General features: G+C 58.1%; 1 protein-coding gene across 3 annotated transcripts; it reads left to right on the top strand.

Annotated features, from left to right (window-relative positions):
- Window positions 1-1954: 1954 nt before the first annotated feature.
- ATG2A (autophagy related 2A) lies at window positions 1955-21849 on the top strand. Of its 3 annotated transcripts, none has more exons than XM_072789785.1 (41): window positions 1955-2240; window positions 4426-4588; window positions 4703-4855; window positions 5010-5112; window positions 5515-5650; window positions 5789-5887; window positions 6164-6260; window positions 6349-6513; window positions 6620-6760; window positions 7282-7519; window positions 7603-7747; window positions 7844-7936; window positions 8368-8526; window positions 8631-8874; window positions 9228-9324; window positions 9448-9607; window positions 10257-10399; window positions 10505-10644; window positions 10811-10971; window positions 11649-11799; window positions 11882-12093; window positions 12197-12277; window positions 12487-12593; window positions 12675-12767; window positions 13772-13842; window positions 14056-14132; window positions 14666-14836; window positions 14973-15099; window positions 15186-15397; window positions 15941-16149; window positions 16411-16546; window positions 17847-18053; window positions 18250-18351; window positions 18436-18520; window positions 18610-18742; window positions 18828-18900; window positions 19112-19194; window positions 19449-19570; window positions 19720-19874; window positions 20945-21097; window positions 21177-21849. In XM_072789785.1, the coding sequence occupies exons 1-41, from the start codon at window positions 2070-2072 to the stop codon at window positions 21411-21413; spliced, it is 5805 nt and encodes a 1934-aa protein (XP_072645886.1). In that variant the 5' UTR covers window positions 1955-2069; the 3' UTR covers window positions 21414-21849. The 3 variants fall into 3 exon arrangements, with proteins under 3 accessions (XP_072645886.1, XP_072645888.1, XP_072645887.1); XM_072789786.1 differs by having other exon boundaries at window positions 1956-2240; window positions 11894-12093; XM_072789787.1 differs by lacking the exon at window positions 14666-14836.
- Window positions 21850-22943: the final 1094 nt, after the last annotated feature.

Genomic DNA, 22943 nt, shown 5'->3' with positions numbered 1-22943 from the left:
CAGTTTTCCTGTCCTGTAAAATGGGGATGTTGGTAGTACCTCCCTCCAAAGGTGTGGTGAAGTAATATGCCTATAAAGTGACAAGCCGGGATCCCTGGGTGGCGCAGCGGTTTGGCGCCTGCCTTTGGCCCAGGGCGCGATCCTGGAGACCTGGGATCGAATCCCACGTCGGGCTCCCGGTGCATGGAGCCTGCTTCTCCCTCTGCCTATGTCTCTGCCTCTATTTCTCTCTCTGTGACTATCATAAATAAATAAAAATTTAAAAATAAATAAATAAATAAATAAAGTGACAAGCCTATGGCCCAGGACATCACACAGGCTCAATTCATGGTGTCTATCACTTTAATAAACATGTGATGAACACAACACTGCCCCTGGCCTGTCATGGGGAGAAGCTGATCTCTCAGTTCATTCCACGGGTATTTTCCTATTAGCCTGCCTCCTTTTAGGGAAACTTCCTTCCCAGTGCTTCACGAAATTCTTTGAGGCTGTTCCTTAGCGCCCTCCAGGTAAAGAAGTGTACCACCTACTAACCCAACCCTAGGTTACAGGGGATGGCTCCCAGAGGAACAGTGACTTGCCTGAGGCCACAGAAGACTGGAATCCAGGTTCCTGCCCCTCAGGCCAGGATGGTTGCCCTTGCTTCAGACTGGCTTTTGGCAGTAGACTGCAGTAGAGGCCACCTCCTTAGTAAGGCTAAAATAGGATTATTTTACCTTTACCTGTGGGTATCCTTTAAGTCACCCATGATGCAAGAGGGCTTGGGTGACCAACCCCGTTGAGCAGGAGTTAGCAAACTTTCTGTAAATAGCCAGAAAATAATTATTTTTTTTATTTATGATAGTCACACAGAGAGGCAGAGACACAGGCAGAGGGAGAAGCAGGCCCCATGCACCAGGAGCCCGATGTGGGATTCAATCCCGGGTCTCCAGGATCGCGCCCTGGGCCAAAGGCAGGCGCCAAACCGCTGCGCCACCCAGGGATCCCCAGAAGGTAATTATTTGAAGCTTTGCAGTCTCTCTCTTCCCCTGCCAAGTGCTCAATTCTGCTACTGTAACACGAAAGCAGCCCAAGACAGTACTCAATTGACTGTGGCTGTGTTCCACCAAAACTTTATCGATACTCACATGTGAATTTCATAACATTTTCATGTGTCAGGAAGTCTTATTCTTTTGATTTTTTAAAAAAACTACTTAAAAATGTTAAAAAAAAGTCGTACAAAAGTAACAGACCCCTGCATAAGGGATTTGGAATCCATTCGTTATTAATTTTAGGTTAGAGATAAGAAAAACTTTTTTATTTTTTATTTTTTATTTTTTTTTCAGAGAGAAGCTGGAGGGCTGACCAAATGCAGGGAGAAAGGGTGGGGTGGGGTGGGTAAATCTCCTGATCAGCACTTCCAGGTGAGGGATGGTGAAAAAAAGACTTCCCTGGTGATGGACTTACCGCAACCGTGATAAATTTGTTTTCTTACTTGTAAGATGTTTTTCTTAACTGTAAAATCGCCACCTTAGAGGGTTATGAGAACCGAATGAGATAAAAGATGGTAAAGTGTCTCGCAAAATGCAAATGCTTACTCACTTAATTGTTTCTACGACGCGCCGGAGCTCTCGGACTCTCTTCCTCCGGGAAGCTGCCTCTTAAGTTCGGTGGGACACTGTCCCTTTAAATCTCCCCAAGTCGTCGGCCGCGCCCGCACCTGCGCGTTCCTCGGCGGGGCGGGCACCTCCAGTCCCAGCCTCCCAGAGCCCCTCCGCGGGGAGGCTAAAGGTCCTCCCACACAGGACTTCTGCGCAGGCGTAAATCAACCTCGGGCGCACTTTATCGTGCACCGAGCCCAGTCCCTTTTTCATGCTCGAAGACTCCGCCCCCCGCGGCCAATCAGTAGGCCTCGCCCTTTACCATGGCGAATGGCAGGGAGCGTGGGGGGCGTGGCTGAGGGTCCGGGGGCGCGGCCTGGCGCTGAGGGAAGCGGCGGGGACAGCCGGGGGCTCTGTTGAACAGCGAAGCCGGACGGGGCTCGCCGGCGGGCGGCGCGCGGAGGCGGTCTGGGCCCGGCGGTCTCCGAGATGTCACGATGGCTGTGGCCATGGTCGAACTGTGTCAAAGAGCGGGTGTGCCGCTACTTGCTGCACCACTACTTGGGGCACTTCTTCCAGGAGCACCTCAGCCTGGACCAGCTCAGCCTCGATTTGTACAAGGGCAGCGTTGCCCTGCGGGATATCCACCTGGAGATCTGGGTGAGGAACCAGGCCTGGGACCGGGGGGGGGGGGGGGGGGGGGGGGCCGCGTAGCGCGCAGAGGCCTGAGGACCCCGGCCAAGGGGTCGGGCTGGGGAGACCAGGCGGAGGGTGTGGAGAGGCCGTGGGAGTCAGGCCCTTCCCAGGCGACTGATTGGCTTCAGAGCCAGAGCTGGGTGGGAAGGGGGTCCTTGCCTCCACTTCACGGCAGGAGAAACTGAGGCTGGGGAGGGGGCTGTCACTTGTGTGGAGAATGCCAGAACGAGCACATCGAGTTTGGGGCCTGAGTTGAGAAGTGTGGTCCTCAGGGGCTAAGGAGAAGGTGAAGAGGAAGAGGAGGAATTTGGGGGCCCTGATAGGACCAGGCCAGGGCAGGGACACAGTTGGGGCCTTGCAGCTAGCCAGGCGGGCAAGGCTGGTAGGGGGTCCGGAGGCCTGCTGAGAGCACCTGTGGGAAAGGTGCCCTGACCTCCTGACCCTCCGATCCTGGGCCAAGTGGGTGGGGTTCACCTCCGGACGTGGATGTCAACAACCCGCGTCAGCAGCGCCCGCCCGTGTTGATCAACACCTCGTGTGACTGCTGCAGCTGCCTACTTCCTGCTTTTGGGAGAGTGGGATGGACCCGGTGGTGTTTGGGGAGGGGCTTGGGAATCCTGTCTCTACCTGCTTGGAGAACTGTGAGGAAAGTTGGAGAGGTTTAGCTTCAGGCAGGGAGGAGGCCAAGCGAGATGCTGGGGAAGCTGGGAGGAATAAGGTCTGGATCAGAAGAAGCCTGAGGCTGGGGGCAGTGAGGGGCAGTGAGGGGCAGTGAGGGGCAGTGGCTCACAACTCAGCCAAACTGGGAAGTTGCAAAGGAGTCACCGGTTAGAGGCCCCAGCCCCGAGCTGGCACTGGGTCAGCCCCCCACTCCAGAGCAGCAGGGGTGGGCATGGGGTCAGGGGCTTCTCAGTTTTCTGGCTGGGCAGACAGAGTGCTTGGCCTAAATGCAGTCTGGGGCGGGAAGAGCTAAGCTTTAGGGGTAGGCCAGGACTTCCTGAGGACTACCCCAAACATAGGGGTACAGGGGGAGACATCCAAGCCCAGAGGTGGGGACACTTGCTGAGAGCCTCTTGTCTAGGAATCCTAGTAGAGGCCTTTTCTGATCTCTGACTTTGAGGCTGGCCTGAAAGAAATGGCCAAGACCTCTAGGCTGCCTCTTTCTACTTCCAGTCCCAGGAAACACTCCCTGCCCTACCCTGCCCTGCCCTGCCCTCTTGGTGGGGATTGAAATGGCTCCTAGCTAGGCTGCGTTCCTTCGGGCTGGCCTCCAGGGAGGAGTTATCCCTGGTGGAAAGCAGGTACTTTCCCCATAGCCAGCCCCTCCCCCAGCTACTCACCCTGCAGGTCTTGTCTTGAAGACCCCAGAAGAAGCCGAGTGCCTGGGGATCCTGGGATGGGGTAAGAAGAGAGGTCTGTCTCACAGTTACACTGAACCATTAAACTGGTTTCTTCTGTCTAGGCCTCAGTTCCCATCTAGCGACCTCTGGGTAAGGAGTTTCAACTTGCTCTCTGCAAGCCTTCTGGTTCTGCCATGTGTCTGTTTATTCTTGGTTCTAACAAGAATTTACTGGGAACTATTCTGGGTGATACCACACAGCACCTGGGATCACACAGAGCAGGCAGGTGGGCTCCTGCCTTCAAGGAGCTTCCTGGATGGTGCTGGTGCTCTTTCCCCATTTGTAACCTGCGGCTCTCAGCCTTGTACCTCAGAGAGGCACAGCTATATCAAGTGTTTGGAGTTGGTGGGAGGGGGTCCCCCCTCTCAGCTGAGCCCTCTGCCAGCCTCTCCTGTACACTCCCCTTGAACTCCATATTTGCCCAGAGAGGACATGGGTGCTGCCACACCCTGCTGGGCCTTGCCACGTGCTGTTCCCATGCCTGGGTCATGCCACTTCCATCTTCTCCGCTTGGCTCCTTCTTTTTCATCCTTCAGCTCCCCCCTTCTCTGGCATTAAGGATGGAACACGTTTGGGTAGACCAAGAGTAGGAATCAATTAGAGCAATGGTAGCACTCAGGTAGCATGGGGAGGGGCAGGGAGAACGAGGGAGTTCTCCAAGGTCAGAGCAGACCAAAAAGTGCGGCCGCCAAGGAGACAGCCACATTTGGAGTTTCCCTAAGCCGGATCTGTCCCTTCCCTGCTCCCAGTCTGTGAACGAAGTGCTGGAGTCCATAGAATCACCCTTAGAGCTGGTGGAAGGCTTCGTGGGCTCTATCGAGGTGGCCGTGCCCTGGGCTGCGCTGCTCACCGACCACTGCACCGTGCACGTGTCAGGCCTCCAGCTCACCCTGCAACCTCGCCAAGGCCCAGGTGAGGGCAGGGCAAGGCTGGGGTTGGGGGTTGGGGAGCAAGTGGTAGGAGTAGGACTGGGGACTCAGTTGCTGACTAGACCTGCCTCTCCTGAGACCCTCTTCCTACTCGCAGGGCCAGGGGCTGCCGACTCGCAGACCTGGGCCTCATGCATGACCACCAGCCTACAGCTGGCTCAGGAGTGCCTTCGGGACGGGCTGCCTGAACCCTCTGAGCCACCACAGCCCCTGGAGGGACTGGAAATGTTTGCTCAGACCATTGAGACAGGTAAGTGGGCCTCTAGTGGCTACCCTGCTCTCTATACCTCCGTTGCCCACAAGACGGGCCCCAGACAACAGGATGGCCACACTGCTGCCCCAATGGGGAAACTCTGCCTGCCCCCTGCTGTTCCACCTGGCCTGAGACCCCTTTTACCACTTAGTGCTGCGAAGGATCAAGGTGACCTTCCTGGACACTGTCGTGAGGGTAGAGCACTCGTCGGGTGATGGGGAGCATGGCGTGGCAGTAGAAATCCATGTACAGAGGTAGGAGCATGCCAGGCGGGGTGGGCTAGTATGAAGAGGAAGGGGAATGAGGGACTGCTGAATGGTGTTGGCCTTGCCCCTGCCCCTTACCCCTGCTCAGGCTCCTGGGAAGTAACAGGGCAAATCTTGGGTGGGCCTGGGTGATAGTGGCTATGGTGGTAGAGAGACCATATTGTGGAAATGGAGTCCAGGGGCCGAATTGTTGCGGCCCCAAGGATCAGGTTACACACTGAGGGTCTGAAGAGCAAGGGCTGGCCATGGGGGTCCAGGATGGCCTGGCTATGGTGGGGCAGCTCTGCTGGCCAGACCCTCTGACCCCAGACCCCTAGAACACAATGCTGCATAGGGAGAGGGGCTCCAGCCTGGGGTGGCTGGGGTAAGGGCTGATCCTACACTCCCCAGACTGGAGTACTGTGATGAGGCAGTGCGGGACCCAAGCCAGGCACCTCCAGTGGACGTGCACCAGCCTCCTGCCTTTCTGCACAAGCTGCTGCAGCTGGCAGGAGTCCGCCTGCACTTTGAGGAGCTCCCCCCACAGGTGGGCTGACTCTGATCCCTAGTTTCTTTCTCCTAATCCCTGTCTTCTCTCCTGTCTGCCCCACTGCACCCCATCCCTTCTGACCATCTGTGACCTCATCTTCTCAACCCTTTCCCTCCTGTATCCTCTTGCCTTCAGGAAGAGCCCCCGAAGCCCCCCTTGCAGATCGGCAGCTGCTCAGGGTATATGGAGTTGACAGTGAAATTGAAGCAGAATGAAGCCTTCCCAGGCCCAAAGGTGGGTCCCCAGCTCCTGTGGAGGAGGCAGTATGCCCCGTTTCAGAAAGTCCTCAGCAGTGGTGATCCCCACTACAAAGCAGGGTCATTGTGTGGAGGAGATTACTGACTTCTTGGCAATAGAGAACCAAGCTCAGTGGACAAGTTTTGGCCAGGGTCACACAACTAGTTAGTGACAGAGCTTAGCCTGGGAACTGGCATCCCGAGGAAGTGAGGGCAGGTGGGTGGTGGCTCTCAGAAGGCCGCATTGTTGCCCCCTGGTCCCTTTTATCTCCAGCTGGAGGTGGCTGGACAGCTGGGCTCCCTGCATCTGCTCCTGACCCCTCAGCAGCTCCAGCAGCTTCAAGAACTGCTCAGTGCCATGAGCCTTGCAGGTGAGGCCTCTGGATGCTGCAGGGGATGGGATGGCTAGGGAGGGGCCACCCAAGCTGGTCTGACACAAAGAAGTGTCCTCCTCCATAGACCCAGAGGGCCTGGTTGGCAAGCTGAACAAGAGCCGCCCACTAGGTGCTGAAGACCTGTGGCTGATTGAGCAGGACCTGAACCAGCAGCTGCAGGCAGGGGCTGTGGCTGAGCCCCTCAGCTCAGAACCCCTTACCAATCCTCTTGTCAACCCGGACAACACTGGTGGGTGTGGGGCCAGACCTGGCAGTTGACTGGGCAGCTAGCCTGGGTGCAGGAGTCATGGGGGCCAAGTACAGCTTTCCCTGACCTCCCTTGCCCTGGCCCACAGACCTCTTCTTCTCCATGGTGGGTCTCACGAGCAGTGTGGCCTCAGCCCTCTCTGAGCTCTCGCTCTCGGATGTAGACCTAGGATCCTCTGTGCACAGCGACATGGCCCCCCGCCGGCTGTCTGCTCATGCCCACCCAACTGGTGAGTGCTCCCAGGGCAAGAAGAGCTGGAAGAGGCCTCAGTGCCCACGTGATGGCATGCACATGCAGGAGGCCTCCATCGATGCTTTGAGGATCACTGTGGTGACTTGGTTCCCTTGGGACGCTTGGGGAACCTGATGGGTAGAGGCTGGGTTTCAAAGTCAGTGATCCTGGGCCGTGCACTTAAATTCTTAGAGACTCAGTTTCTCCTTCCATAAAAAGGGCATAAGATCTGACCTTGCTAGGCTATATGTTTTTGGCCGATGTTTATCGCGAGATTATGTATGTCAAGTGCTGGCCTGAGTGCTTTATCACCCCTAATTCTTCCAGCTCCCTGAGAGAGTGGAATTGAGCCTAGGCTCAGTATCTGGCATAACGAGGCTCTGCATCACCCCTGACCAGCCACGCCCCATGCCAGAGTCACATAGTCCATCTGGGCCAGGGCTTCTCCCAGCCCCCAGCCCAATATCTGGGGTACTCATGAGCTCTGGGAAGTCCCTGGTGAAACCTCTGTCCTCTCAGGCAAGATGGCCCCCACGCCCCTCCCGGACACCCTGCGCCCTGACTCGCTGGTGAAGATGACCTTGGGGGGCATGACCCTGACTTTGCTTCAGACGACTGCCCCATCTTCTGGACCACCTGACCTCACCACCCACTTTTTTTCGGAGTTTGATGCCACCAAGGATGGGCCCTTCGGCTCCCGTGACTTCCACCATCTCCGACCGCGCTTCCAGAGGGCCTGTCCCTGTAGCCATGTCCGGTACAAGCCCAAGGCAGGGGCCCAAGGAGAGACTCCCTCAGCCCCACAAGCCCAACCTCTGATGCCCAGCTTCTTCCTTGCAGACTAACGGGCACAGCTGTGCAGCTGTCCTGGGAGCTGCGGACAGGCCGGGGCCGGAGGACTACCAGCACACAAGTGCACTTTGGTCAGCTCGAGGTGCTGGAGTGCCTGTGGCCCAGGGGTACCTCAGAGCCTGAGTACACAGAGGTGAGGGCTGAGGGCGAGTGTGTATGTGGCAAGGCCTGCAGGTACAAGTGGGTGTGGAGGCTCAACCTGACTTTTGCCTCCTGTATCCCATCCCAGATCCTGAGCTTCCCCAGCAGCCTAGGTTCCCAGGCCTCAGCTCGGCCCTGTGCCCACCTGTGTCATACACAGACTCTACGCAGGATGTCCAGGGTAATCCACCCCCTCCTATGCCTGACCTTTGGCTGTTTCCCGTGGTACATTCACCCCTCCCCACGTCTTGGCCTCTGCTGGTACCTCCCTGTTCCTACCTCCTTCCCCCTTTGCCTATGCTCCAGGTAGAGCATACCTCCCAGTCTGGGCCCTACATAAGGCATCCTCTTGGCCTGGTGGTCTCTTCCCTGGCTCATCTTGGCAAATCCTTGCCAGTTTCCAAATATTAGGTGGCTTTTATTAAATAAACATGGTCATCTTTCTCAGACAATGTGGTGAAGATTTCCCAATCCCCTGTTCAAATTTCCCTTCCCATCACCACAGAGGACTATGTGTTCTGTTTTTGCTCAAAGGGGGGGGGTCCCTTCCCATCCTACCCTCTCTGACCCCCCCACCACAGCCCTCACTGACCTGAACACCTTCGCCCCCAGAGCCGAGCCCGGCGCCCAGCTGCCTGCCATTGCCACTCAGAACTGGCCCTAGACCTAGCTGATTTCCAGGCAGACGTGGAGCTGGGGGCCCTGGACCGGCTTGCTGCCCTGCTGCGTCTGGCTACCATATCCCCTCCTGAGCCACCTGCCGGCCTCCTGGTAAGATACCCAGCTGGGACAGCGATCTGGCATGGCCCCTCTGGCTCACAGCCACGGTGGTGAGGCCCCTGGCAGCGGCTCTGATGACCACCATCCTCTCACAGACAGAAGCCGCACCAGCTGCTGAGCAGCAGACAGTGGTGCGGCTGTCAGCACCCCGGGCCACACTGCAGCTGCGCTTCCCCATTGCTGATCTGCGGCCGGAGCGGGACCCCTGGGCAGGCCGGGCTGTGCGGACCGAGCAGCTACGGTTGGAGCTGAGTGAGCCCCAGTTCCGGTCAGAGTTGAACAGTGGTCCTGGTCCCCCGATCCCCACCCGCCTGGAACTTTCCTGCTCCGACCTACATGGTGAGAGCTCCCCAGGGAACAATACCCAGGACAGGGCCCCAGGCCTCTGGGAGAGGTGGGCTCAGGGTTACAGAAGGGACTGAGTCGCAGTTAGGACAGACTCTGGCCCAACCCTCACCAGCTCTGTGAGGAGCCAGCATTGCCTGTCTCCAGGCTTGTCTGAGAATGATCAGAGTGGACCCTTTATCGCTGGACTGCTACAGATTGTGAGTGTGAGCGAGGGCACAGGCCTGTAAGCGATAAGGACAGTCACCACAAGGGAGGTTCCAGGCCCCTACTAACCCCATCTGACACTGGGGAAGAAATGGGGAAAAGCAGCAGTGACAACACCCCATTCCTCCTTATCCTCCCAGGTACCTATGAAGATGGAGAGAAGCCACCCATCCCCTGCCTGCGGGTCTCCAAAGCCCTGGATCCCAAGAGCCCTGGGCGCAAATACTTCCTGCCCCAGTAAGTGGGGGGCTCTAGAAGGGACAGACAGGAGAGGAGCACTTTGCTACTGAGAGTGGCACTGAGGTGGGATCAGGGGCTAAGGGGGCCTTGCAGGCCAGTGACAGGCCTGTGCCCTGGCAGGGTAGTGGTGACCCTGAACCCCCAGCTCAGCAGCGCACAGTGGGAAGTGGCCCCTGAGAAGGGAGAGGAGCTGGAGCTGTCGGCTGAGAGTCCATGTGAGCTGCGGGAACCTGAGCCCTCACCCTTCTCCTCCAAGAGGACAATGTACGAGACGGAGGAGGTGAGGCCCTGAACCAGGGGAGCCACTTGGTAGCTGTGGGACAGGAGGACAGGACCACCTGGGGCACCAGCAAGAGTTTCATCTCTTCCATCATCTTAGACCAATGGAGAATCAAAAGCACCCCAGCTCGTGGGGCTTGGGGGGTGAGGACACTGGTGAGGGTCAGCCCCAGGAGGCACAGGTCCCTGGTTGGGAAGATCAGGACCCCATCTATTGGCTGTGTACATTTGAACATCACCTTCTCTGAAGGTGAAGAGGTTTGAGTGAGAGACAGTTAAGGGCCTGGCCTCTGGGGCAAATGGTCTGGGTTTGAATCCAGGCTCTTCTATTCAGTGGTTTCATCCTCTTAGAAGTGGTCTAATCTCAGAGAATTAGACACAAATGAGTTTCCTTGTCTTGAAAGTGGATACAATGACCTGCATCATAGGCTTATCATGAGGATAAAGGAGTTTAAAATATGTGAGACTCTCATAGCAGGTTTGGCACGTGATCAGCGCTTCACATGAGCTGGCCGTCACATATCCCAGCAGAGAGAGGTTCCTGTGAATGAATAAATGATAGGAAGTCAGGATGTAGACCAGGGTCTGATTCCTGAGCCAGCAGCAGACCCTGACGTCTCTCAGATGCCTTTCCCTGCTCCCCTGTCTAGATGGTGATTCCTGGAGACCCTGAGGAGATGAGGACCTTCCAGAGCCGGGCTCTGGCCCTGTCCCGCTGCAGCCTGGAAGTGGTCCTGCCCAGCACCCACATCTTCCTGCCCAGCAAGGAGGTCTATGAGAGCCTCTATAACAGGTGATGCCTCGGGCGGGTAGGGGGAAGGCAGGCCTCCTCACTGCTGCTGTCCATCTGCCTGTGCTGGGCCAGGCCACCCTCACTGCTGCCGTCTATCTGTCCCAGGATCAACAACGACCTGCTCATGTGGGAGCCTGCGGATCTGCTTCCCGCCCCTGACCCCGCTGCTCACCCCCCTGCCTTCCCAGGCCCCTCAGGCTTCTGGCACGACAACTTCAAGATGTGCAAGTCAGCCTTCAAGCTGGGTAGGAAGGCTGCCCCAGCAGGGGTCCCAAGCACCACCACCCCCCAGAGCTGGGCAGGGCTGGGGCAGCAGGGAGCAGGGTTGGGCAGCCCCCCCTGGTGCTGGGCAGGGCTGGGGCAGCCCTCTCAGGTCTCCTTCCCACTTCCACTCCTTCCATCTCACCCCAGACTCAGACTCGGATGAGGAGGATGCCCACTTCTTCTCAGTAGGGACGTCAGGCGCTCCCCAGCCCCCTGCCCCTGAGTCCCCAAGTCCTCGCTCCCAGAGTACCGTCTCTACATTGGTAACAGTGCTGAAGGGTCGGATCACAGCCTTCTGTGAGACCAAGGTGAGGGCAGCCTGGGGAGGTGAGCCCCGCTGACTGCAGTGCCCCCCACCCACCACTGCAGGAGAGCAAGACCAGTATGAACAGCTCCAATTTGGGAAACTGGGAAGAAAAGAAGCCCCAGTGTGACTGAGAGTGGTCTGTTTGGCCAGCAGCACCCACCCACCACCCACGGACCCACACATGCCACTCCAACGATCCATCTCACCCCATTAGTACCTGTTGTGTGTAAGGCGCAATGCTAGGGATCCAGATGGGCACTGTCTCGTGCTGGATGGCAGATAAAGCAGGGATGACTTCCCTTCTGGCAAAAGAGACAAGTGATGGGGCGCCTGGGTGGCTCAGCCAGTTAAGGGTCTGTCTGACTCTTGATTTCAGCTCCGGTCATCTCAGGGTCATGAGATCAAGCCCCACATCAGCCTCCACACTGCATATGGAGCCTGCTTAAGATTCTCTCTCTCCCCCACAAAAAAGATTCTCTATCTCTCCTTCTGTCCCTCATCCTCTCCCTCTCTAAGAAAAAAAAGAGAGAGAGACAAGTGCTGTCCTAGGCCTTCAGTGGAGTCCTGATAGAGCTAGAGCTGGTCCTAGTCGGGCCAGGGCTCCAGGAGACAGCCCCTCTGAGGGAGTGGGGGCTGCTGTGTGCTCTGGTGAGGCCACGCCACATCCTCTTTCCACAGGATGAGCTTGGGAGGCGGCTAGAGACTTCACACGGGGAACTAGTGTTGGATGTGGAGCAAGGCACCATCTTCAGTGTCTCCCAGTACCGAGGCCAGCCGGGACTTGGCTACTTCTGCCTAGAAGCAGAGAAGGCAAAGCTCTACCACCGAGGTGTGAGGGGAGGGGGCTTGAAGGAGGGATATGGGCCCTGGGTGGAGGGGACAATAAGCCAGCTCAGCAGGGGGCTCACCAGCTGCCTCCCCAGCGGCTGTGGATGACTACCTGCTGCCCAGTCACCTGGAGCTGCCCAGCTTTGCTCCTCCGGCCCAGCTGGCCCCAACCATCTACCCATCAGAGGAAGGGGTGACTGAACGGGGAGCCTCAGGCCACAAGGGCCAGGGCCGGGGTTCCCACATGCTATCCACTGCTGTGCGCATCCATCTGGACCCCCACAAGAATGTCAAGGTACAGCAGTGTCTGCTTCTGATCTACCCGCTTGGCTGGGGCAACTGCCTCCCTGGTGCCTGGTAGGCTGGGCCCCACTATGCTGACTATGCCCCACCTCCAGGAGTTCCTCGTGACACTGAGGCTCCACAGAGCCACCCTGCGCCACTTCATGGCTCTGCCAGAACAGAGTTGGCACTCCCAGGTGAGCATAAGTGGTGTGGGCAGGCAGGTCTCTGAGCTGGGGGGAGGCCAGTGTGAGGGACCTGGGCTGGGCCAGAGCTGACTTCCAAGTGAAGCCCCTGAGAAAGGGGTGCGTAGCAGGTGGGGGGGGGCATGCTGTGGTGGGGGCAGGGGTTAGAGGAAAGAGGAGGCCCCTGATCCTCACTGCCCCTCCTGTCGTGGCCCCCAAAGCTGTTGGAGTTCTTAGATGTGCTCGATGACCCAGTGCTGGGCTACCTGCCCCCAACCGTCATTACCGTCCTACACACTCACCTGTTCTCCTGCGCCGTGGACTACAGGTACCCAGGCTAGGTGGGCTAAGAGAGAGGGGCAGGCTCTCATGTGTAAGGAGCCTGCCCTGGTGCATGTGTACCCCTCAGGCCCCTCTACCTCCCTGTGCGTGTCCTTGTCACCGCTGAGACCTTCACCCTCTCCAGCAACATCATCATGGACACCTCCACCTTCCTACTCAGGTATGTACCCCCCTCACCCAGCACAATTTCCATTCCCCCTCAAGCTGAGCTGCAGCTGCTACTCCCCCAGGGTCCCACCTACATGCTGTGTGTCCTCAGGCTGGTCTCTGAGCCCTCTGTACACTTGGGTGATGATCCCTCTCTCAGGAATGGGAATTGCTTTCACCTTCCTGGATGACAGTTGTGCCTGTGCATCAGAGCCTTCAAAGCGCTGGTGCTCTCTAACCTGATGTCTCACGGAGGTACTTGTTCTAAGGGTACAAGGAAAACAGGTGGAATGCGATGACTTTGTAGTATAATTTAAAATTTATAAACAGTCTAAATGCCCCCAAATGACAACTTGAGTCAGTAAACATGGCTTACCCAATGATTAAAGTCAAGTCAAAGAGTGACATTGAAAAATATGGGAAATGCAGTAATGCAACACATCCTGAAGAATCTAAGATACAAAGTTCTATGGGGCGTTGTTTTCTTAAAGATTTATAAGGGTTTATTTGTATATATGTCTGTGGCTTCACAGAAAAGTTGAAGAAAATATATATGATGCTTTTCTCAGAATTTGAGATTAGGGAATACGATAAGAGATTATTTCTTTTTTATTTTAAAATGTCTTAAAGGAGCTTGTGTTGTGTTGCCATTAGAATAAGGACCTAATTTGAAAGAACAATGAATGCTGTAGCAGGGAAGCAGGACACTTGCCTCCTGGGGCCACTGTGAGGCCTGGATGAGGTAGAGAAACGGGAAGTACTTGGAGAGCACTACCTGCCTTCTGACCTAAGCGAGCATGCACTGTTTTGGGCCTGCAGCACAGGAGATAGGACCAGTCTCCCCAGTGTACAGACAAGAACACTAAGGCCAGAGAGGACCCAGCGCTAGTTTCCTGTGGGCTCGGGACCCCTTGTGGCTTCCCCTCTGCCTGTCTCTAGGAGCCCCACCCTTCTGGCTCCCATGGAGCTGCAGCCTGCAGTGGCTCCTGGGCCCTTCTCAGCCCTGTTCCCCACCAGGTTCATCCTCGACGACTCAGCCTTATACCTGTCCGACAAGTGTGAGGTGGAGACCCCGGATCTGCAGCGAGGTGGGCAGGGCCTGGACTGGGCTCCCTCCCCTCTGAGGGAACACAGCCCCCGGCCACACTCAGAGCAGCCAGGTGTCCTCACCTAGCTGCACCCACACATTTGTGCACGCACACAAGGGCTATACTCAGATAAAGCCCAGATTCTCCCCTCTGGTGGTGGGCCAGGGGCTGGGTGTGAAGAAGCAGTTGCAACTTCTCTTGCTTCCTGCTCAGATTACGTCTGTGTCTTGGATGTTGACCTTCTGGAGCTTGTGATTAAAACCTGGAAGGGGAGCACCGAGGGCAAATTGGTGAGTGTTGCCCAGAATCCCCTGGAGCCAGAGCAGAGCCAAGGGCCGAGGGAGCCTTTCCCCTTGCACTCTCCTCCCTTCTGCTCCCTGGGCCTGGGCTTAGGTTACAGTCACTACCTGCCCTTTGTGCTGGGCTCTGGTTAGTGGCCCTCCTGGAAAGGGCCCGGCCTACCCTGGGTGTCCCATAATATGAACCCCACCACTAGAGGGCGAAAGCAGGGCCTAGGGAGTCAGATAGCCTTTGCGGGACCTGCTTCCTCCTTTGTAAAATAAAGATAGTAGGCTCCACCTGGCCAGGCTGAGGTGAGCAATAAAGGACTGGGCACTTGAACACTTTCACACGGGGAGTGCACTCCTGCTTCCTTGAGTGACTCTGGACGAAGTCCCTTTCACCCTCTGGACTCAGTTTGCTCCATAATTCAGTGGGTTTGTTGGGCAGCAGGCTGAGCAGCCTGGGGAAGACCTGGCCAGGTCCTACGTATGTGTGGCGTGGATAGAGCCTGAGCTGATGGCGCCCCACCCCTGCCACCCAGAGCCAGCCGCTGTTCGAGCTGCGTTGCTCCAACAACGTGGTACACGTGCACAGCTGTGCAGACTCCTGCGCCCTGCTGGTCAACCTGCTCCAGTACATAATGAGTGAGGGCGACCTACACCCCCCTCCCCGGCCCCCCAGCCCCACAGAGATCGCCGGCCAGAAAGTACAGGTGAGGCCTGGCCCTACAGGCTGCTAGAACTCTGCCAGGCCCACTCCTCTGCCTCAGCCCCCAGGGGCCTGGCTTTGGGGGAGAGGCGCCCCTTCCTCCTGTGACTCACTCATCACTCCTCCTCTGCTTGGCCCAGCTCTCTGAGAGCCCTGCCTCCCTGCCCTCCTGCCCTCCAGTGGAGACAGCCCTCATCAACCAGCGGGACCTGGCCGATGCCCTCTTGGACACTGAGCGCAGCTTGCGGGAGCTGACCCAGCCTTCAGGTAGGGTGGGGCGTGCTTTGGGGCCAGGGGACACAATCAGGCACCCAAATCAGACATCCCCCCAAAACTGACATCTCTCTCCACAGGTGACCCTCTCACTCAGGCCTCGCCCGTGTCAGTCTATCTATTCCCAGGGGAACGGACTGGGGCCCAGCCCCACTTGGCCCCTGCTGTGACCCCTGCTGGCAGCTTGGGGTCCTGCTCAGAGGCCAAAGAAGGTGAAAAGGAAGAGGGAGATGGAGACACTCTGGACAGTGACGAGTTCTGCATCCTTGATGCTCCTGGCCTGGGCATCCCGGTGTGTGGGGGGCAGGCTGGGCAGGGCCACAGAGTGGTGGGAGAGGGTGGCTCCTTTCTATGCCCCTTCTAGAGCTCCTGCTGTTAGAGGAGCAGGTGCACCTGGGTCTGTGGCAGAGTTTGGGGGTGGGGTGGGTCTCTCTGACTCTGGGCTTTGAAGGAGCAAGTTGATTTTCAGAGGAAGAGAGAAAGAATGGCATCCAGGACAAAGGGAAGGACATCAAGGGGAAGGAGAGGGAGGAGCAGGGTGGTTAGCAGGAGCGGGAGAAGAATTATTTGACTGCAGGGGTGATGACCTGCTGGCCTCCAGGAGCCAATGAAATGTCACATGCAAGCAAGACCCAGGGAGATAGGGCTGGCGAGAGCAAGGGGCACTTTGGTCCCCCCTGGACAGAGCACTGTGATATAAGTTCGGGGGAGGGAGCGGGCAGGAGACTCATCTTTTGTAAGAAACAGGAAGGGAAGTGTGAGGATGGGGAAGAAATTGGGCCTAGACTGGGAAAAGTATCTATGCACATGTGTTCACTTGGCCTCCTGCCTACAGCCCCGAGATGGGGAGCCCGTGGTGACACAGCTGCATCCAGGCCCCATCATCGTGCAGGATGGGTACTTCTCACGGCCCCTGGGCAGCACAGACCTGCTACGGGCGCCTGCCCACTTCCCCGTGCCTAGCAGCCGTGTGGTGCTACGTGAGGTCTCCCTTGTCTGGCACCTCTATGGGGGCCGAGACTTTGGGCCCCACCCTGGCCACAGGTGAGTAGGACGGGTGCAGGTGGCAGCTATGGCAAGGGGGCCCACCCACCTGGGATATGGGACGCAGCCCAAGGTCCAGCTCTGACTTCAGCCACTGATAACCTTGAGCAGGATCCTTGCCTCAGTGGCCTCCGTTCTTTCTCTTCCCCACCCACCTCCCACAGCTGAGGCTGGAGAGGGTTTCCTGCCTCAGGTAGAAGGGTCTACTCTGAGGTGAAGGGGGTTCCCCCGAGTCACCTTGTCCCCTGTCCCTCTTTCCAGGGCAAGAGGCAGCTTCATGGGCCCTAAGGGCTCTCCTTCTCGCTGCTCTGGCCCCAACCGGCCCCAGAACTCTTGGCGTACACAGGGGGGCAGTGGGAGGCAACACCAAGTCCTCATGGAGATCCAGCTCAGCAAGGTGAGCTGGGGGCTCAGCGTGCAGAAAGCCACCTGGGTGGGGGACAGGGCAGGCTATCCCATCCCTGGCACCCAGCCAGCACTTCACCGTGACAACTTACCTCACGGTCCCTAGTCATGCACCAAGTTACAAGTAGTGTTTGCAGAGTGGCTGCTGTGCTGCGCACTAGGTGCTGTTGTAGATGTTAGACATAGCATTGAGCAAAGCGGACAGAAGCCCTGCCTTCCTGTCACTCGTGCGGTAGTGAAGGGAGCCACAGATCTATGCTGTGTGGAATGCAATAAATGCTTGGGGAAGGGGAGCTGGGGAGGATCAGGAAAGTCTTGAAAAGATGTCGTTGGTACAAAGATCTGAGGAAGGGGGCAGGAGGAGGGCAGTCGAGGCCCCTGGGAACTAGGCCGCATACAGCCCTGCAGACCACGGGACGGTTTTGGATTTTCCTGGAGTGAGATGCAGTCAGCAGGCTGGTAGCTGCAGAGCCAGTGACAGCAGTCAGATTCTGGAGAATGCGGATAGGGAAGAACCACAGGTTGGGTGGGCTACCGGGTCGACCTGAGATGGTGCAGGCAGAGGTGCTGCTGCAGGCAGAGGTGCTGCTGACTGGGATTGAGTCCATGTGGGTCCTCTCCTCAAGCACACAGGGCTGTTGTGCCAAGAAAACTGGGGCTCTCTGCAGCCCACTGGGCAGGGGAGCCAGCACTGGGTGTGGGAGAGAGGGGAGGCCAGGGCAAAGTTCTGAAGATGAGAAAGGCCTTGGCCTGTTTAAGGAGCAGAAGACAGGCCAGTGGGGCTGGCAGGTCAGAAGCAAGGTGGAGGATGGGCTTTGGAGGGAGAGGCTGGGCCTCACCAGGCCAGGGGGAGGTGTTTGCAAGGTGCAAGGTGGGTGGGCATGTGCTTTATGAAGATCCCTCTGGGTGTGTGGAAAAGGGCCTGAGGGACCCAAGCAGGGAGGCCATGCAGGGGAAGAGGGGACAGCAGCCCTCAGACCAGGTGGCAGCAGTGGAGATGACACAAGTGTAGAGGGATTGGAGAAATGTGCCGAGGAACCAAGCCAGATGGCCTTGGTGATGGAGAGGCTGGAGGGCGGTGTTGGTGCTTGGTGACAGGCAGATGGTGCCTCTTAAGTGACAGGAAGGGAATGGGAGCAAGTAGATGCAGGGAGGTCAAGAGTTCAGTATGCCAAGTAGAGTTTGAAATGCATATGGGACAACCATGGGGAGGCAACCAGGTGGGGGGCTGAGGTGTGGCTGGGAGAGACAGGGCCCTGCCTATCTGGCTTAGGCCTCCATCCAACCCGCAGGTGAGCTTCCAGCATGAGGTGTACCCAGTGGAGCCAGCCACAGGCCCTGCAGCCCCGGGCCAGGAATTGGAGGAGCGGCCGCTGTCCCGTCAGGTGTTCATCGTGCAAGAGCTTGAGGTCCGAGACCGGCTCGCCTCCTCCCAAATCAACAAGTTCCTGTACCTACACACGAGCGAGCGGATGCCACGTCGCGCGCACTCCAACATGGTACCGGCTGCCCCCACTGCCCACCTGGGCAGGGCCATGTGTGCACATAGCAGGTGGTTTGGGGATGCTGGGAGAATGCTGGGGCTCAGGCAGGCCCAGCTGGGGGAACAGTGTATGCAGATGCAACACCAGCTGGGCACAGGGTAGGGCAGGGCTGAGGCCCAGCAGCTACCCAGAGCTTGCCCTCTGCCCCCAGCTCACCATCAAAGCACTGCACGTGGCCCCCACAACCAACCTGGGTGGGCCCGAGTGCTGTCTCCGTGTCTCTCTGATGCCCCTGCGGCTCAACGTGGACCAGGTGAGTAGGCCAGGTGGAAGCAGAGCCTACAGTGAGCCCCACTGCCTCTGGGCCTCTGAACCTGACCTGCACCTTCTCCTGTAGGACGCCCTTTTCTTCCTCAAGGACTTCTTCACCAGCTTGGTGGCTGGCATCAATCCTATGGTCTCGGCAGAGACGTCCGCTGAGGGTGAGGGGCTGAGCTGGGAAGGGAAGGCCCAGGCCTCCCACATCCCAGCCATGCCTGGACCCATCCTCCATCTATGTCCCCCACCCTAGCTCGCCCTGAGACCCGGGTCCAGCCCAGAAGCCTCCAGGAAGGCCAGCTCGAGGACACAGAGATGACTGGCTCCCGGGAAGCCGCGGGCGGTAGACACAGCTCCTCTGCTGAGCAGCAGCCTATCTACTTCAGGTAGGGCTGAAGACTGGGGTCTTTGCCCAGGCTGCAGGGGGCTGGGTCAGTGACCAAAAGACCCCTCCCCCAATTCCCCCTCCAGGGAGTTCCGCTTCACGTCTGAAGTACCTATCTGGTTGGATTACCATGGCAAGCATGTCACCATGGACCAGGTGGTAAGTGGCGCTGTCAAACAGAGTTGCTGCATGTGCCATCCCTCTTGGGGGGCCCCATTCTGCCCAGGTGTGGCTTAGTCTTTTGGAGGCTAGGGCTTGCATCCAGGCAGTAGTGGCTGCTAGTCGGCCTCCAATGGCTCCTGGGTGCCGGGGCTGGGCCAGTCCCTGTCCTGAATTGTGAACCCCAAATACCTACCTTCTCCTTCCCCAGGGCACTTTCGCTGGCCTCCTCATCGGCCTAGCCCAGCTCAACTGCTCCGAGCTGAAGCTGAAGCGGCTTTGTTGCCGACACGGGTGAGCCCTCCATGCCCTCCAGTATTCCTAGCCTCTCTTCAGGGTTCCCTATCTTCCCTTTACTGCATTCCTGACCAGTTGTGTGGCCTTGGCCACACTCCTCTGGTGCCTCAGTTTCCACTCCATAAAGTGGGCACAATCATCCTTCACACTGGGCTGGGAGGCTACTATGGACAGTGTTGGGGTGCCTCCGGTCCTGGCCCTGTGACCCCTCAATGTGTGGCTCTGCCCCTGTACCCTCCTCTCCTTCCCAGACTCCTGGGTGTGGACAAGGTGCTGGGCTATGCTCTCAACGAGTGGCTGCAGGATATCCGCAAGAACCAGCTGCCTGGCCTGCTGGGGGGCGTGGGCCCCATGCACTCAGTTGTCCAGCTCTGTGAGTGGCTGGCTGGCTCTGGGGGCTCTGGAAATTGCTCTTACTCTTGGGAAGCCTAGAGGCTGCCCTGGAAATAGGGAGAAGGTCCTAAGTCAGGGTAGGCGTGGGCAGCACAGCCTTGGGCTTCTCTGAACTCCCTGTTCCTGCAGTCCAAGGGTTCCGGGACCTGCTTTGGCTGCCAATCGAGCAGTACAGAAAGGATGGGCGCCTCATGCGGGGGCTGCAGCGAGGGGCTGCCTCCTTTGGCTCATCCACGGCTTCAGCTGCCCTGGAACTCAGCAACCGGCTGGTGCAGGCTATCCAGGTGAGTGGGCATCTGGTTCCAGGCCTAGTAGGGCAAGGAGAGTCTGCTCTACAGCACCTGATCTGTTCTCAAAGCTCTACTAAGGATGGACAGTCTGGGTACGCGGTCTCACTTTTATGAGACACAGTCATGGACAGGAGAGGCCCAGTGACTGGCCTGGGGCCCACAGCAACTCCTTGGAGGGTAAGTGCTCTCCAGGCTCTACAGCCCACTGGGTGACTGCTCATGGCCACCTCTTAAAGAGGAGAGAAGGGGGGCTGTGGCTCTGTTTACAGACAAAAAAACTGAGGCACAGACTGGCCCTCACTCATTTAAGCCCCATACTTTGCTAGGCCCAGACAGATCCCCAAGGAGGCCAGGGAGTTGTCCTGTAAGCAGCTGCGGTTCATGAACTCTAGTAGAAGGGCTAGGATGGGCAGGCCCTCGTGGGGCAGGCATGACAGAGGAGGGTGAGCGTGCAGATGCAAGGGGAGCTCACTGCTTTCTGGGATCTGCAAGCCCACCCCCTTGCAGGCTGGAGGCAAGATCTTTAGAGAGGAGGCTAAGGATGAGCAGGCCCCAGAGAGTCCCCCAGAGACACCGCTAGGTGAGGCAGCTGGGTGAGAAGTGAGGGGGCAAAAGGAACAGAGACGCCAGAGTCATGAAGTAGATCAGACTCAGAGGGGGTAGCCAGGGGAACCCAGCACTCTGCCCGGGCTTCCTCTGGAGCTGGCAAGGCCAGACCAGGTACAGGGTGGGGAGACGGCACAGTCTCAAGAACGCTGCACGTGGGGCACCACACAAATGGGACAAGGGTGTACATGTGGTCCACACAAGGAGGGCTTGGGGTCCAGAGGATATTAGGAGAATCCCCTCAGGAGGCATGCACTCCACCTGACCTGGGTGCTGGAAGCCTCCCCAGGACCCCAGGAGTAGCACCATAATACACAGCTGTGGGGGAGGCAGAAAGTGTGATGCCCCCCGCCCCCCGCCACCCAGGCTGGCTGTCTGGGGCTGGCTTGGGGGCCATGGGGCTGGGTGTGTGTGCCCAGACTGGCTGTCCTCATTTGGTGTCCTCTGTGTCCCCTCAGGCCACCGCGGAGACAGTGTATGACATCCTGTCCCCAGCAGCGCCCATCCCCCGCTCCCTGCAGGACAAGCGCTCTGTGCGAAGGCTACGAAAGGGCCACCAGCCTGCTGACCTCCGGGAGGGTGTGGTGAAGGCCTACGACACGGTTCGAGAGGTGATGAGGCCCTGCCCTCCTTCCAGTCCCACACCCACCTCCCCACCCAAACCCCTGCACTGACCTCCGACTTCCACAGGGCATCCTGGACACTGCTCAGACCATCTGTGATGTGGCATCTCGGGGCCATGAGCAGAAGGGACTTACAGGCGCCGTGGGGGGCGTGATCCGCCAGCTGCCCCCAACCGTGGTGAAGCCCCTCATTCTGGCCACGGAGGCCACGTCCAGTCTACTTGGGGGGATGCGAAATCAGATTCTTCCTGATGCACACAAGGACCACACTCTCAAGTGGCGTTCGGATGAAGGCCAGGACTGAGCACCAGGCGCCCAGGACCCAAGGCACTGCTGCCCGCCTCGCCCAGCCAGCCCCAGTGGCATCATGGCTCGTGCGCCTCCCCAGAGCTTTGGCCTACAGCCGGGTGGGCCCTCAGGGGAAGGACCTGGAAGGCCCCCGCCTGGCCTACCCTGCCAATCGCTGTGAGAATGAGGCCTCCCCGCCTAGGGCCTCGGCCCCATCTCTGCACTTTTCTTCTGGGGAGAAAGGACACTGCCTCCACTGCTACCTGGGCCCACACTGCCGCCTTGTCCCAGACGGAGGCTTTTGGACCCTCAGACCCCAACCCCACTCAGCCAAGTGTCTCTGTGTCTGGGGGAGGTGGGGGGCAGACACTGTGGTTCAATGTATTTCTAAGCTCCTTGAGCGTGTGGGTCAGTGTCTGCATGGAGTGTAGAATAAACTGTGCCCACCGCCAGCCCCCTTGTCCTGTGTACCTGTGCTGCCCCGGCCTCCACCTTAACCACATGCCACCTCTGTGCCCAGCACCTCTGGTGTTACCGCCAGGGGTCACTGCACCCACCAGCAGGTTCAAGCTGGCCTCCAGCTACCTGCCCACCCTGTACTCCTTCCCCTGGCTGCCCTGTCTCTGCTCTGTGCTCCTGGCCCTAGTCTACTGTGGCAGGAGCTGAGTGAACTGGGGGAGGAGGAGGCCTGGAGCTGACTTCACCCCCACCATGTTTCTTGGCTCTGTCCCTGCAAAGCCCAGGATCCAGCCTTACCTGGGGCCAGATGTGAGGGGACAGCTAAGAGGACACTGGACCAGAGCAGAGGGTTGGGCTGTGGAGTGCCCCAAGAAGGTTCAGACCCTGACCATGTGGTCTGAGGCTGTGCCCTTGTTCTCTGAGCTTTGGGTCCCTCCTGGTAATTCCTACCTGGGATCTGGAGGGTCAGTCCAGGCCATTCCTGGAAGGCTGCCTGCCGCCTGCCCCCCACCAGAGGCTGCTCCTGCCACCTGTAGCAGAAGGCTTTTCAGGTGACTAGAGCCTCTGCCCTGGGGTCCCAGCTCCAAGGTACTAGATGGGGAGGGCGCTGGGGGTAGCACTCGCTAGCAGGGGTCAGGCATTTGCACATAGACTGACATGGGGGTAGGGAAATGCCCATTGTAAAGCCCCCCACACACACACACATAACCTGTTCCTTCAGAACAAGGGACTAATCTGTTCATCCCCCACCCCATCTTGTTCCTCAGTAGCACTGCACTGAAACAGGTAGGCCTGTGGGGAAACAGGCTCAGGTTAAGAGGCAAGACTTAGAGAACCCTCACCTGCTGGGGTCATCAGCAGACCTCTTCCCCCTCCCCCAATCCCCTCTGTGTCCTTGCTGTCCCCTTTGTCTAGGCACCGAATAAACAGCAAAAGTTTTTCCAGGTGGATCCTGGGGTCCTGGCTGCCCAGGGTTGGTCACCTGGGGCAATAAGCCAAGCAGAGAGAGGGGGAGTGGAAGAAGACAGACTGCAGGTGGCTGGGGTCTGATGCTACAGAAGGAAACATATGGAGGCCCAGCCTTATG

This window comes from Canis lupus, chromosome 21 (genome assembly GCF_048164855.1).
Source record: "Canis lupus baileyi chromosome 21, mCanLup2.hap1, whole genome shotgun sequence".
Classification (NCBI taxonomy): Eukaryota; Metazoa; Chordata; class Mammalia; order Carnivora; family Canidae; genus Canis; species Canis lupus.
This window is presented reverse-complemented; position numbering and strand designations above follow the sequence as displayed.